A 15,064-nucleotide genomic window follows, 5' to 3' on the forward strand; every position below is an offset into this window, starting at 1 on the left:
TAAAAAAATTCTGCTAAGAAATGAAAGCTAGCTTTTTCCATATTGCCTCTTCAATTACCTATACCTGAATTGATTGAACTGTCCCAGAGTCACCCATTCCTTTTCTCCAGCGATGCTGCCTGACCCGCTGAGTTACTCCAGCATTTTGTCTACCTTCGATTTAAACCAGCGTCTGCAGTTTTCTTTCCTACACATTATGATAATCATGCTCTCAGAAAAATCTTCAACCAACATCTTGGGCTTCTGTCCAAACCTTGCCCCATTTGCTGAACAGACTCCTCCACAAATGGTGGTGCATTAATATACAATTTGAAGAGCGTCTCTGGGTGTGCCAGCTCAGATTGATCACATGCAATTCATGCCATCGAATTCTCTATAGGCACAGAAGCCTGATGACCACCCAATTCTATCTCTTGGGTGATGAATTTGATCATTTACTTTATGGTGAATGTTACCTGAAAGTAGTAAACGCAAAGAATGGATACTAGCATCAATGTCCATCAAGTATTGACATGGTAGCACCATCAGAGTTCCAAAGAAAATGGCTGACTGAAAAAGAATGCCAAGGAAATACTTGCCTCAGTCAGTTGCTGAATTAGTATTGGTGTGAATGACTCTCGATGATCTTTGTGATGAAAATGAAATTTTGTCTTCACTCTTGTCTACTATCAATTTTATAGCCCCACCTACAGGCTAAACAGCAGAAGCAAATAAATTGCAGATGTTGGAATCTTGAGCTAAACAAAATGGTGGTGAGGCAGCATCTGGGGAGAGAGTGAGCAGGCTATGGTTCAGTCAGGACCCTTCATTGAGTGATACAGCACGGAAAAAGGCCCTTCATACCAATTCTTCCATGCCAGCTGAGATGCTCCATCCAAGCTAGTTGCCCAATTGCTCCCATTTGGCCCATATCCCTCCAAACCTTTCCTATCCATGTACCTATCTAAATATATTTTGCAGAAGAAGCGGCATGACATTGGGATTAGCAATTCCACAGCCACAAGATCATATCAAAGTTCTGCAATATCCTAAGAGACAGTTATGAATTGATGGTAGACAGTTATTTGGCTAATGGGAAGGAGGATGAGGCTTCAATGTCCATTACATAATGGAATCTGTACCTGGATGTTCAGAAACCTGGACAGCGTTCAAGGGGATTGGATGGTGGAATTGGTTGATATTCACAATCGTTTCCACAGCACTAGACTATTACTATCTCTGACATGAGCATTAGAAAGCAGTATTTCCATCAATATCCTGACTCTGACAACTGTCCAGAAACTTAATTGCAGCAGCCACTTGACCTGCTGATAGCTGCAGTACAGAGGCAAGGTATTTTTAGGAGTTTCATATTTACTTGGTGTAATTTGAGTGCAAGGTAAAGTATTTGCTAATTGTTGGATGCTCCAACAACACAAGGATTTTTAGCATAGGAACCATTTTGCCAACCAATCCTGCCACATAAATATTCACTAAATTTCTGATGTGCTTTCACATCATGTGCCATAACTGACCTTGCTATCAGCTTGCCAAGATTTCTTTAACAGTTCCCAACATCTGGAATTACAAGAAGAACAGGGCACATAGTTTATGGGATCAACATAATCTGCACGTTTTACACCTTCTCGAGTTAGAAATGCGTTGTTTATTCACTGTCACTGGGAAACAATGATTATTAGCAATCCTTCAGGAGTGCCATCACCAGAACTTTAACTGTCCAAAGTAACTGCTTATTCATGCCTTTGTCAATAATAAATTGTACATGTGTGTGAAATACTGGTGAAATACTGGCTTTGCCTACAAGGTGTACATCCCACAAAATTGATTTTAGTCAACTTATTAAGAAACAACCTTTCTTTGAAACTATCTGACAGATAACAGAGAGCTACCTAGAGACACAGAAACTGCAGATGCTGGAATCTCGAGCAATGAGCAAAAGGTTGGAGTAACTCAGCGGGTCAGGTGGCATTTGTGGAGGGAATGGACAGGTAACATTTTGGGTTGGGACCCTTCTTCGAATTGGTGGAAAAGGGAGAGAGAAAACTGGGAAAGAGATGGAGCTGAGACAAAAGTGTGGTATGAGATAAGTGGATGCAGATGAGAGGGAGTGATGAGAGAAGAGTGAAATGTAAAGCCAGATAAGGATATAAGAGGATGGGGAGGGGAAAAAGGAGAAGAAAGGAGAAATATAAGACTTGGGGACGGGAGATGAGTGCGCAGGGGAAAGGAGCAGGGTGACTAGGGTGTGGGAGAGTTAGTGCACACTGGAGTGGGGAGGAGGGTAGGAGAAAAAGAGGTTATTATTTGAAATTGGAAAATTCCATGTTCATATTGTTAGGTTGTGATCTACCAAAGCAGAATATCATATATATCTACAGCCGGAAACAGGCCTTTTCGGCCCTCCAAGTCCGTGCCGCCCAGTGATCCCCGTACATTAACACTATCCTACACCCACTAGGGACAATTTTTACATTTACCCAGCCAATTAACCTACATACCTGTACGTCTTTGGAGTGTACAAAATATATGGTGCAATTTTTCCAGTTTGCCTGTGGCCTTTTATCAAGTCTATTCTTCTACCTCATTTATGACCTGCTCTGCTTCCTGTACATTGTCTCTCATGAATGTTGCTTTTGGATGGATGAAAGGGCATTATCTCAGTTAGAATGTGGCATCTAAGTGTTCCATGTGCAATTCATTTTAAAAGCTGGAAATTTTTATTGTGGAAGAGAATGCTAGATAAAGAACAGAGAGGGATGAGTAGATGTATTTCACAGGTCCTTTTAGATAATACAGTAAACATTTGCATTTACATTTTTTTTTCTTAAACTTGCGGATTATGGAATAGGTTTTTGTAAAGTGGCATTTGCCTGGAACAGACTGCAGGATAAGTAGTTGGATGCAGATACCCGATAGTGGCATTAAATGACTCTTGGATAGCCACGTACATATCCAGTGAATAGAGGACCAGTTGCAGGTAGAAGCGATTTGTTTAACTTGGCATTATGTTCAGTACTGACATTGTGGCTGAAGGGCACGTTGCTGTGCTGCATTACTCTTATGTTCAGATCTCAAACCTGCATTGCAGTTGGGGTAAAGCAGAATCATGTTAGTAATCTCTACTCTTGCCTTTGTACCATTTTTATGCCTATTAGTCTGTTAGGATATTTCTCAGTCTTCACAATACTCTTACACTGCTAAACAAAAGCATCTATCCCACTTGGTTGATCTGTAAATTGCAGGGACTTCAAAGTATTAGAGACCCAAGAGCTCCATTGTTAATAATGAGTATGGACTTGAGATACCTTTTAAAAAATAAATAAATTTAAACACGTCACAATTCAGGAGCAAGTTTTGTAGTCGGTTGGGTTACTGACTACAAAAGATGTTCACACTGCTACATAGAAAGTAGTTGACGTGAAGATTGAGAGAGCAGCTGATGAAATGGGCAGCTCATTAATCTGGATAAATTTTATAATGGACTGAATTAAATCTCTCAAGACACTTAGAAATGACGATAGTTTGAGTAGAGACACAAAGGCTGGAGTAACTCAGCGGGTCAGGCAACATCTCTGTAGAGAAAGAATAGGTAAAATTTCGGGTTGAACCCCTTCTTCAGACTTCAAGAACCAGTCTGAAGAAGGGTTCTGACCCGAAACATCGCCTATTTTTCTCTTGTGATGCTGCCCGACTCACTGAGTTACTCCAGCATTTTCTATCTTTGGTATAAACCAGCATCTGCAGTTCCTTTCTACACATAGTTTGAGTGTCCCTGGATTGGGTTATGGCTCATCACCACATGCAAAATTAGCTAATTTGTCTATTGGGCTAAAATAGGTATTTTGAATAATGTAAATAAATGGCAAGTTAATTTCCAAGATTCAAGACATTCCAGTTGGCGTCCAATGTAAATGTTGATTTTTCCTCACACAGTGAAAACGACTTTTCTCAACAATGTGTTTTAATAAGATTCTGATCATGTGTCACTCTGAAAGGGTTTTATGGACTTTCACCTACTAATGGCTAATCTCTGATTTGACCGTTTAAAAAAAAAATATGGGCCTGGAGTTTTGAAAGATTTATTCCCATTGTGTATTAATCATGAAGCTAATTTACTAAAATATGATCTTATGAACTGTGACATGAATTAGTTTAAGCAAAAATATTTAAACAGAGCCCATTGTATTGAACACAAAATGGGCCCTGGAAAGGTTGCTTGGTTTAACTGCTTAGTTTATTTTGGTATGAACTGCTGGGGTATAAAAATGAATTAACTTTTTCCAATGTTTATTTCTGTTAACAGTTGATTCTGCATATTATGTAAAGGTCACCAATGGAAATTATTTGCTTGGCTTCACCATTCATCTAATTTTGTAAGAACACTACGTTCTGCTCAGATATCCTAGCTTCTAAATGGCAGTTTGCCCAGCTTTTAAGGCAGGCTTATTCCTTTTCTCTTAAACTTGCTCCTGAATTGAGGCTTGTGTTTAAATTTCTTTTTTTTTAAAGGTATTGATTAAAGTTCAAATTGTTATGTTTGTTATTATGTTGCATAGACATTTAAATGGTCACTTTTCACTACTTTCATTCATGCAATTAGAGATAATGAATGCTGCGTTCTTGTTTTCTTTAAACAATTGTAAAGTACTTCATACCAGCATTTAAGTCAGCAAGTTATTCTGTCTGACATTCACACTGAAACAAGTTATAACGTAACACACTTATCCCCTTTCACAATTAAACTTTGAGCTAAGAATGTTATCTGGTAGCAGGATTAAGAATACTTTTCCTTCCTTGTGTGACATTTTTTACATTAAACCAGATTTTACTCAAGTAGTTACTGCATATCCATTTGACCTGAAATATGGACTGTTTCTCCTACAGAAGCTACCTAACCACCTGAGTATTTCTAGTATTTTTAAAATTTTCTCAAAGTTGTGGTGTGTGACATGTATCTTTGTTTCGCATTTGGAACAGATCATTGAGAGAGTTGAAAGATCTGATCATTATTTATTGTGTAGGAAGAAACTGCAGATGTTGGTTTAAACCGAAGATAGACACACAATACTGGGTGCAGCGGGACAGGCGGCATCTCTGGATAGAAGGAATGGGTGACGGTTCGGGTCGTGACCCGAGTCTGAAGAAGGGTCTCGACCTGAAACGTCACCCATTCCTCCTATCCAGAGATGCCATCTGTCCCGCTGAGTTACTCCAGCATTTTGTGTCTATGATCATTACTTATTGCTGAGTTGATTGTTTTCTAGTGCAGTGAAAATTACCAATAGCTTACAAGTGTTCCATTCCAATGGGGAAAACAAAAGTGGAGACCTGAACTGCATACAGTATTCCCAAGTGAGATCTAACCAGTGTTGCAAAATAATATCCCATCTTTTATATTCTATGCCCTGACCTACGAAGGCAAATATGCCATATTTTCTCTACCTACATTTGTCACCTCCAGCGAATTAGGCGGGCCATTGCGGCCCGCTGCAGCTGGGACTGTAAAGGGCCACTAAAATGGTGCCGCTTGCATATAGACTCAGCGGGCTATTCAAAACATTTTGTACTAACCAGGTGATGGTGCCTTGTGTATGGCGATAGTCTTGCTGAGCTGTATGCAAACAAAGTATTTCACTGTACATTGCTACATGTGATAATAAAGAAACTGCTGAATTATAACACAAAGGCCCATCTGTTCATCAAAATTATTTGGCACCCTAACATTTGCTGTATATGTTCTTCTCATATTTGACTTCCCAAATGCATTGCCTCTCATTTGTCAGCTTTAAATTCCTTTTGCTGATGCGTTTTTCAACTTTCCACCTGATCTTTATCCTGTTGTAACCATTGACAATCTTTTGTTATCCATGTCACCATCAACTTTTATGCCATCTGCAAACTTGCTAATTTAACTTGCTACAATCCCTTCCAAATTATTATTATACATCACAAACCCCGTGCCTCATATCACCAAGCCAATTTTGGATCCAATTGAACACTTTTGAACTCTGATACTTTAATCTCAGGATGGGGACAGCCTCCAATGCAGATTCTCATCAAATTGATTGATTGTTGTCTTGTGCTACCTCTCCTAATTTACTGCTTCCTTGCAACCAGCACGTGTATCATGCATGGATAAGCAACACTGCTATAATAAAAACTGCAAATACTTAGCATGTAAGGGAGCATTTGTGGATGAAGCATCTGCTTGTTTGATGACCTTGCATCAAGTTAATTCTGATGAAACTTCATCTTGAAATTCTATACTTCTACATCCATAAACGTTGTCTGATTGTAATCTTGTAGTAGTTTGATTTATTTGCAGTTTCCAGCTCCCATAGATTTTTTTGATTTGTGTCAACTTTCAGAGTTGAATATGTTATTACAAAATGTTTTTGGATTTATATATGTATGATGGCTATTTGGGTAAAGTGCAGGAGGGGTCATGGCATTTTCATACCCTTTACCCAGCAAGAAGTTGAAGCTTTGATGGGAATATCAGTTGAAGGTTTACTTTCTGGTTTATGAATTAAAAGCAATATTGTTCTTTGGGCACCAGGCAACTCAATGGTTTGCAGTTAAGAGTTTATGGTCTTTGCAGAGGCTGGTGCTTACTAAATTTTGGGGTAGTAAAAATTAGTAAGAACATGTGTTTCGTAATGAACAACATTTCACTGTTGTGCAAAGATAGGATTGCAAAAGATGCTTTTGTCAACTGGATAATTTGTTCAGTTTCAGATCTAGTACTCTTATTTTTGCCTGCAATCCTGCTGTCATAATATGGTTTGGTGTTAACTTTTGCCTTTTACTCTTTATATTGACAATATTAATTGTGTGACTAGAAATACATAGAAATGCAAATTGTGATTGTAATATGTGAACTTAACTGCAATTGCTTAGAAAATGTCTTTTAAGTTGAACTTTAAATAATTAACTGCTTGCAAAAGCAAAATTATGTAGATGCATGAAATATGAAGATAACACAAATTACAGCAAATACTCAGATTGGACAATACTGAGTTTTGTATATTTTGTCTTTTAGTTTAATTGAAACTAATTATGATTTTTTTTTTCTAGAATTCCTCTATCTCTCAACCAACAATACAATTCCAAGGACTTCAAGGGGTAAGGAGAACTTACAATTTTGAGAAACCAACTTTTTTTTTTAAAAAACAAAATTTTCTTCCAGTTCATGGTCAATTCTGGCATGAGATATTATTGCCAAAAAATTGAGTCCAGTGAAGTGTTGTGGGTGGGTTGCTCCCAATGACGAGAGCAGGGCAGTAGACACTGTCAACACTGATTTCATCAAGGCCTTTGATAAGGTCTCACGTGGTAGGCTGTCCAAAAGGTTGATCAATGAGGATTAACTAGCCAAATGGATACAAAATTGGCTTGGTGGAAGGAGGCAGAGGTTGTGAGTGGGAGTTTTTTCAGATTGGAGGCTGTGCCACAGGGATGGGTGCTGGATCCTCATGTATATCAGTAATTTGGATGAGAATGTAGGTAGCCTGATTGGTAAATTTGTGGATGACACCAAAATTGGTGGTGTGCTGGTGAGAGTAGGTTAGCAGGAAACGGTCAACTCCAGATCCTGCTTGTTGAACACACCAAGTTAGCCCAAAACCTCTCATTCGCAGTGTTAGAGTCAGGGTCAAAGAAATACAATCCACAAGTCCATGCATAGCATCAAGCATCCATTTTTGCAACAACCCTACCATAACCCATTTTATCCTTCCCACATAACTACTCCAATTAATTGCTGTAAATCACTCCAGATTCTGCCAGTCATCCATACACCAGTGGCTAATGAATCTAACAATCCGCCACACATTTTTGGGATGTGGGAAGAAACCCATGCAGTCACAGATGATGACAGTGATGTGACATTTGAAACATAGAAGATGGACACAAAAGAAGAAGACAGAAAATATGCAAATTCCATACAGCACACTGGAAGTCAAGATTGGGGAAATTCCACTAGCTGTATCCTCTGTTGCTCTTGGATCTTGAATCTAAATCCAAGTGGCATTATGTTTTATTTAACTGAAAATCTGAGAATATTACTTTTCTTTTAAAAGCACCTCTCTTTTCTCCCCAGGGTTTGCCACCACAGTCAAACTAATTCTTGCAAAAGGGCACAGGACTTTTTTTTTGAGCTTATAAAATGTGAGACCATGTTGCTGTACACTTTTTTCCTTATGGGGAAACAATCCTAGCTTCAACCTTTTCCATAATGCATGTCTTTCATTCCTGGAATTAACCTGCAAATTATCTGCTCTGAACCCCTTTTAAGCTCTTTTCATCCTTCCTAAGGCATGGATGCCAGAATTGGATGCAGTAGTCCACTCGTGCCTGAACTGCTCGAATACTGCAAAGTGGCACAATTTCATTTTTGTGTTCATTGCCTCAATCTTTTAAATCTCATGATCCGGTTGGTTTAAAAAACTTTTTTTCTCAACCGGCCCTTCAAAGATTTATGTACTTAATCACTTGGTTAAGTCTGTTTCACCTTCATTCTTTAAGATTTACCCATTGTGTTATATTTCCTTCCTCATTTTCCTTAACAAAATGTATAATTTTGCATCTTGCATTAAATTTCATCTGCCTTCTCCTTCATATGTCCCTGTCACTTTGAAGTTCCGCACAGCCATCTTTTCAGTTCAAAGTGCACTCAAAGTTTGCACTCTGCAAATTTGAGATAAGTCCCTATTACCTCTTTCCTTCCCAGAGTTAAGAACTTTGACTAGGGCACCAGTATTAACGTGCCACATGGTCTTGTTGCCCTTGGATCACTGGAATGTATTGAAGATTTGGTTGATGGTAGCCTGAAACTTAAATATGAAATGTTCTTAAAATTACATTTGCAACCTAGAAAATATACCTTGCGTCTCAGTGAATGGCATTATTGGCTAGTATCACTGTTTACTGCCAACAGTATGAGGGGACTAAGATTACTCTTGTATAATTTATGATGACAGCTTAAGAGATCGATTATTCTGTGATAATTCTGATCAATCATCCTATTTTGTGTGTGGAAGCTGTATTTTCTCTAGATCTGTTAAAATCTCAATTATGGGCATATTCTTAACACCTAGATGCCTATAAAACCATAGCTGTTGCTGTTTGTTATGAATGTTATTACAAATTTTCTGTTTTAAATGACTAGCAACATTTTGGTATTCAATTTTCGGGAAGACATTTTTATCTGAAACATTACTTATAAATGCTGTAGATTTTCTCTTGCTGAATTTTGCAAGTTGTAAATGGAGGATATTGCACTATTCTTTTCGCTCCATCCATTCTTTTCTGATCGCTTCCATGTGGAGTCTAGTGGAAGGGTCGGACTGTTGTCTGAGCTATTAGTTTAGTATTGTTTAGAGATACAGCGAAGAAACAGGCCCTTCGGCCCACCGGGTCTGCGCCGACCAGCGATCCCCGCACATTAACACTATCCTACACACACTGGGGACAATTTTTTTTACATTTAGCAAGCCGATTAACCTACTTACCTGTACGTCTTTGGAGTTATTAAACAAGACACACTGACCAACCATTTAAAGTTAGCACGTATAGAATCTAGTTTTTAAGTTCTTGATCACCTAGTGGCTAAAGGACCAACTGAAGAAAAATAAAATTGGCCAACAAGAATTTATTGCTTCAAATGGATCACTGATCTGTTGTAGTATTATATTTTGAAGGAAAAGACCCAAAGCTTCATGCAGAAAGTGAAATTATATCTTTCATTGGGTAGCAAGGAGTTCCAATTTATTGTGCTTTTACAATATTTTAAATTGCGATAGCTTTTGTTCAAACTTAATACCATTGGCCACATAAACGGAACTTTCTAAATGGTAGATTGCCATAGATACATGCTTTAATGTAGTCACATCGTCATGTTACAAAATGCTTATAGGTAATTTGATTTAAGCTTCATTTGGCAGACCAGAGCTCTATTTACCAGTTGCACTTGGTAAAATATTCAATGTTCTCTTGATGCATTTCAAATGTCCAGGCATCTCATTTGTAGCTTCCCATTTGAATCTTAATTTGTATCATTTCTTTTAATCCCTTGAATCCACTTGGGAGTGGCATAGCTAATGGAGCTGCTGCCTCTTTGTGCCAGTGATGTACATTCAATCCTGACCTCTGCTGTGTAATTTGTACATTCTCACTTTGAATACTGGGGTTTCCTTTAGATGGTCTAGTTTCTCATTGCAAAGAAGAGCAGCCTTCTAGGTTAAGTGTCCACCATAACTTGTAGGGAAGTGGTGGACAATTTGGGAGAGTTGATGGAAAGTTGGAAAGGGGATTGAATTAAATGGAATTCGTGTAAAATGCTACTGGATGGTTAGTGTTGATTCAATTGGCTGAAGGGTGTGTTTCCATACTTTGACTCCTGCAAACTGTTCCTGTAACTTGTATTCTTTTGGTTATTAGGGGGTGAACTTTAAGTTTGGAGGAGATTTAAAACCTATTGAAATGTATTGTGGCTCAATACTGATCTGCTTTAGGGCCATTCTTAGTCACGTGTGTGACCAAAAATGGGAAAAATTGTGGAATACATCTCTTCTAATTCTGAAAGCATTACAGGCATATTGTTTTGTACTGTATATATGACTTGTATATGTCGAAGTTTATCAATTGAAATTTTTATATGTTATGCTGACAATGCTTGTTTGGAGTCAGAGGTCAAATATGACTGGACACGTGTGTGACCATGTGAGGCCAAACACGTGACCAGTCATATTTGTCCTCTGACTCTAAACAAACATTGCCAGCATAACATATAAAAATTTCACTTGATAAACTTCGACATATATAAGTCATATATACAGTACAAAACAATATACCTGTAATGCTTTCAGAATTAGAAGAGATATATTTCACATTTTTGGTCACACACGTGACTAAGAATGGGGCCCATTACCCCTTTGCTTGTTTGGCAGCAATTTATTATCTCCTTCTATCACTGCATTTTTTCTCAACTGCTGCATTGTCTGTGTGCCATCCAAAACTGAAGGGCAGAAATTCCCTACAACACCATTTTGGAAAGACTAGTGGCACTCACCCAGAATTTATTGGTAGTGATTAAGTGATGGTGCTTTACAATGATTGGGAATGTAGTTTTTCACAATGTAGTTTCTCCTTGTGATCTGCTGCAGTAAGAATTCACCCTTTTTTGTTGCTGTCACAAGAGTTCAAAGGCATCCTTGGTACTTCGCAGGCGCATTGCCTACCAGCTGGCTGAGCAGTGAGTCCCATTAAAGAATCCATAGAATAGCCAGAAGAAAATGATCTTTTTAACCATATAAAGTACCAAGTAAAGTTCAGACACCCACTGGGTTAAAGTAAAATCTTAAATATCATGAACTTTAATTTCAAAAGCCTTTATTTTGAAATATTACTCCATTACAATTTATGTTTAGTTTTTTTTGAGTTGTACAATTTGTTAAGCAGTAATTATAGCCTAGTGCAGACAGGAGACTGCAGATGTGGGAATCTGGAGCCAAAACAAACTGCAGAAAGAACTCTAGCAGCATCTGTGGAGCCAAGGGATGGTCGATGTTTTGGGTCATGATCTTGTATTTGGACATAGCCAAGTGACTCATTTTTTAAAAGAAAGGTATCTTGTATAATTAGGTGTCTATTTTCTTTGTATTTTACTATGATACCACATTACCAAAATTTGTGTAATTTCAAATAATTTAAGTTTATTTGTATTGGACAGCAATGCAAATGTACATTCTTTGGTGATGTGCCAAATTAATGGCTTAACTTCAGGATCTTCACCTGTGAAGCTTAATTTAAAAATATTAGGTGTATAGTCTTTCTATGATTAATGCTGTATAATCTGATGCCACCATAAACTCTTCCCCAGTCACTGATTCTCTCGTTCATCAACAGATGTGGTTGAGCCAAACTTTTAGAAACCTTAGTGTTACTTAGCTGGTCATTGCATTTAGTTTACTATATAGGTACAGTGTGGAAACAGGCCCTTTGGCCTACCGAGCCCACACTGCCCAACAATCACCCGTACACTCGTCAATGCTACAAAACAGGGACTATATACAGACGCCAATTCACCCACATACCTGCGCTGTAAGGCAGCAACTCTGCTGTTGCACCACTGTGGCGCTAGAGTCTGGATATTTATAATACAATAAAAACATACACATTCCTGTATAAAAGGCACTCAAATATGGACATTATGAACAGTAAAAAATTCGAATTTTCCAATCGCTTCCCACCTTTTAGTTTAGTGGTGGGTAATGGTTAGTAGTGGCACTGAGCAAATCAGCTTTTGTGGAGTGGAAGAATGCTCTATATTTCTTCTTGGAGCTGGTGTAGTGTCTGTGGCAAAGACTCCTGATTTTCTTGCATACGTGGCAACCATTTTGTAATTGAGATACCCGGAAGCTTGTAACTTACTGCCTTCGAAACCTGGAATAATTTCAATAAATACCATGAATTTTTTGTTTAACCTGCAATTCATTTCAGTGGAACTAAGATTGATATTTGAAATCTCATTTAATGGCCAATCTTAGAAAATTGCAAATTTAGTTGTTGTATTATGATTTGATAAGAGAAAGGGAAATAGATGAAGTCACTGAGCATGCAATTCTAATAAACAGTATTGTAGAAAATGGATGAATACTTTAAACTTTATAAAATGGGAAGATAAAATCAGAATGAATAGCAATTAATAATCCTTTGGTTTAGTTAAAGCTAATTGGTTATTTGACAAAATGATTTGTGTTGTAAGTGGCAACGCGGTACTTCAACTTGGTTAAAACATTGATAGTCTATGGCGACAGGGCCAGTTATCAAGGTATCACAAAATGCTGGAGTAACTCGGGGGGTCAGGCAGCATCTCTGGAGAGAAGGAATAGGTGACGCTTCGGGTCGAGACCCTTCTTCAGACTGATGTCAGGGGGGGTGGGACAAAGAAAGGATAATGGTGGAGACAGGAAGACAGTGGGAGAACTGGGAAGGGGGAGCTATCTAAAGTTAGAGAAGTAAATGTTCATACCGCTGGGCTGTAAGCTGCCCAAGCGAAATATGAGGTGCTGTTCCTCCAATTTGCAGTGGGCCTCACTATGACACTGGAGGAGGCCCATGACAGGAAGGTCAGACTGGGAGAGGGAGTTGAAGTGCTCAACCACCGGGAGATCAGGTTGGTTAAGGCGGAATGAGCGAAGGTGTTGAGCGAAAAGATCGCCAAGCCTGCATTTGGTCTCGTCGATGCCAGTTATCAAAGTCAGTTTGACCAAGTTTGAATAATACTCCAAGCCAGAAAGAAGAAGCAAACATAACCAATAACTAGCTGCTGCAAAAAAGGACTCTGACAGAGATACAGTGTGTGAAAGCAAAACAATTGTATCATCACGTCGGGGTCACAACTGTAGAGACTCGACTGTCGTTTTATTAGCAGTTATAGCTATTGCACACACGTGCGTTTGATAGACACTAAGATAAAGTTCCCGTTTCTGCTGTGGAGCACACGAAGGCAAAGTTCCTGTTGCTGCTGTGGAGCACACTACTGGACTGACATTTTCTCTCTCCACACCCCGCCATAAAACCCAGTCACGTGATCGTTCCTGCTCTACTGATGAGGGTTCGATCAATAAGTGGCTTGACCACCAGATGGCGCCACAAGTGCTTTTTGGCTGAGTTTACCAGAGCTGATTGTGTCCATTACAGAAGCCCTCCACATACTTGCAAAAAGAGCCTGCAAAGGAAGGTAGCAAATGGACAAAGGAATGGATACGGGCGAGATGTTCCAGAGTAAATTACAGTTGGTGATTGGCAATCTGAGCTAGAGGATTGCTTGTGCAGTAATTAACAATTTTGTGCCAATCAGAATACTTTCAGCAAGTAGATCGGAGAAAGGATAATATATTTGGACGGTATAAGCAACCTGGTTCACTGGGGGGTTTGTGACTGGTTTGTCATTATGCAACTTTTCGGGTAAGGGAGAACGCACTGAGAATTTAATTTGCATTTGGTTCAGATGACAGAGATGGTAATGCTGCAGAAGGTGTAACTGCTTTAGAGAAAAACTATGTCCAAAACTCTTTAGTTACCAAATGGCCTGTGTTGCTGATCATCTTGGATGCGTTAAGATTGGCACTACTGTAGACGTTTCTAAAGTTTGAAAGATCCTGTGAGAAAAGTCACCAGGTATAGAATTGCTGTCAACCTGATACAAGATGACTAAAACACATCATGACAGAATCACAAGCATTGGGGACATTGTGGATAGGGAAAGTCAGAGGGGATGACTTTGCCACTTCGAAATGGGTACTATCTAAGAAACCATATGGAATTCAGGAGTAACGAGTGAGTCAGAGGCACAAAGTCGGAGACCCTTGAGAAGCAACCAAAATTGAAATTGTAATTGTGTTTGTTATCTAATAATTAAAATACAATATATAATTGTAGCTATAGTCAACATTGACAAGTGTTTTAGCCTATGTCAATGCTTGGAATAAAAGTATTACAGTAACTCTAATCTGATATTCAATTGACTGGCAACCCTGATGGACCAGCATCTGGTTCATATATTTGTCTAGAATGTGAGTTCCAGTGTGCAATTGGAGTATGTGCTTGGAACAGAGGGCTTGGAAATTAATTTTTTAGCAAATAGTTGTTATCTTGGATTCCATTGCTCTTCGGGCATTATGTAGGAATAGTGTATTAATTTATCCAAGGAAAGTCTGTTTCACATCAAAAATGCTAATGTAAATTTGTTTTCCTTTCTCCATAGTTGATAAAGATTCCAAGAACAGATAACCATAATGAAGGACGAAATTTTGATTTTTATGTTTCCAATGTTGGAAAAGATAACCCTCAGGGAAGCTTTGAATGTGTTCAGCAGTATGTCTCCAGGTATTCTAAACTAGCTTTTTCATAGAGCATATTGAATGACAAAATTCATTTCATTTTAACACTATTTTTCATTCCATCCATTAAATCCCTCTTAAATGCAATGTCCTGGTCATCTCGTAGCATTCAAATGTTAGATCATTCTTTATTTGAAGATATCATTTACTTTTCCATT

General features: G+C 38.5%; 1 protein-coding gene across 1 annotated transcript in view; it reads left to right on the forward strand.

The window, feature by feature from the left end:
* The window catches only part of ell2 (elongation factor for RNA polymerase II 2), a 71,493-nt gene that overhangs the window by 7,936 nt on the left and 48,493 nt on the right, over positions 1 to 15,064 (forward strand). The window contains exons 2-3 of the mRNA XM_078396472.1: positions 7,078 to 7,125; positions 14,771 to 14,892. Of these exons, the coding sequence (XP_078252598.1) occupies positions 7,078 to 7,125; positions 14,771 to 14,892 (170 nt within the window). The remainder of the gene's footprint in view (positions 1 to 7,077; positions 7,126 to 14,770; positions 14,893 to 15,064) is intronic.

The sequence above is a fragment of the Rhinoraja longicauda genome, chromosome 3 (assembly GCF_053455715.1).
Source record: "Rhinoraja longicauda isolate Sanriku21f chromosome 3, sRhiLon1.1, whole genome shotgun sequence".
NCBI classification, from domain to species: domain Eukaryota; kingdom Metazoa; phylum Chordata; class Chondrichthyes; order Rajiformes; family Arhynchobatidae; genus Rhinoraja; species Rhinoraja longicauda.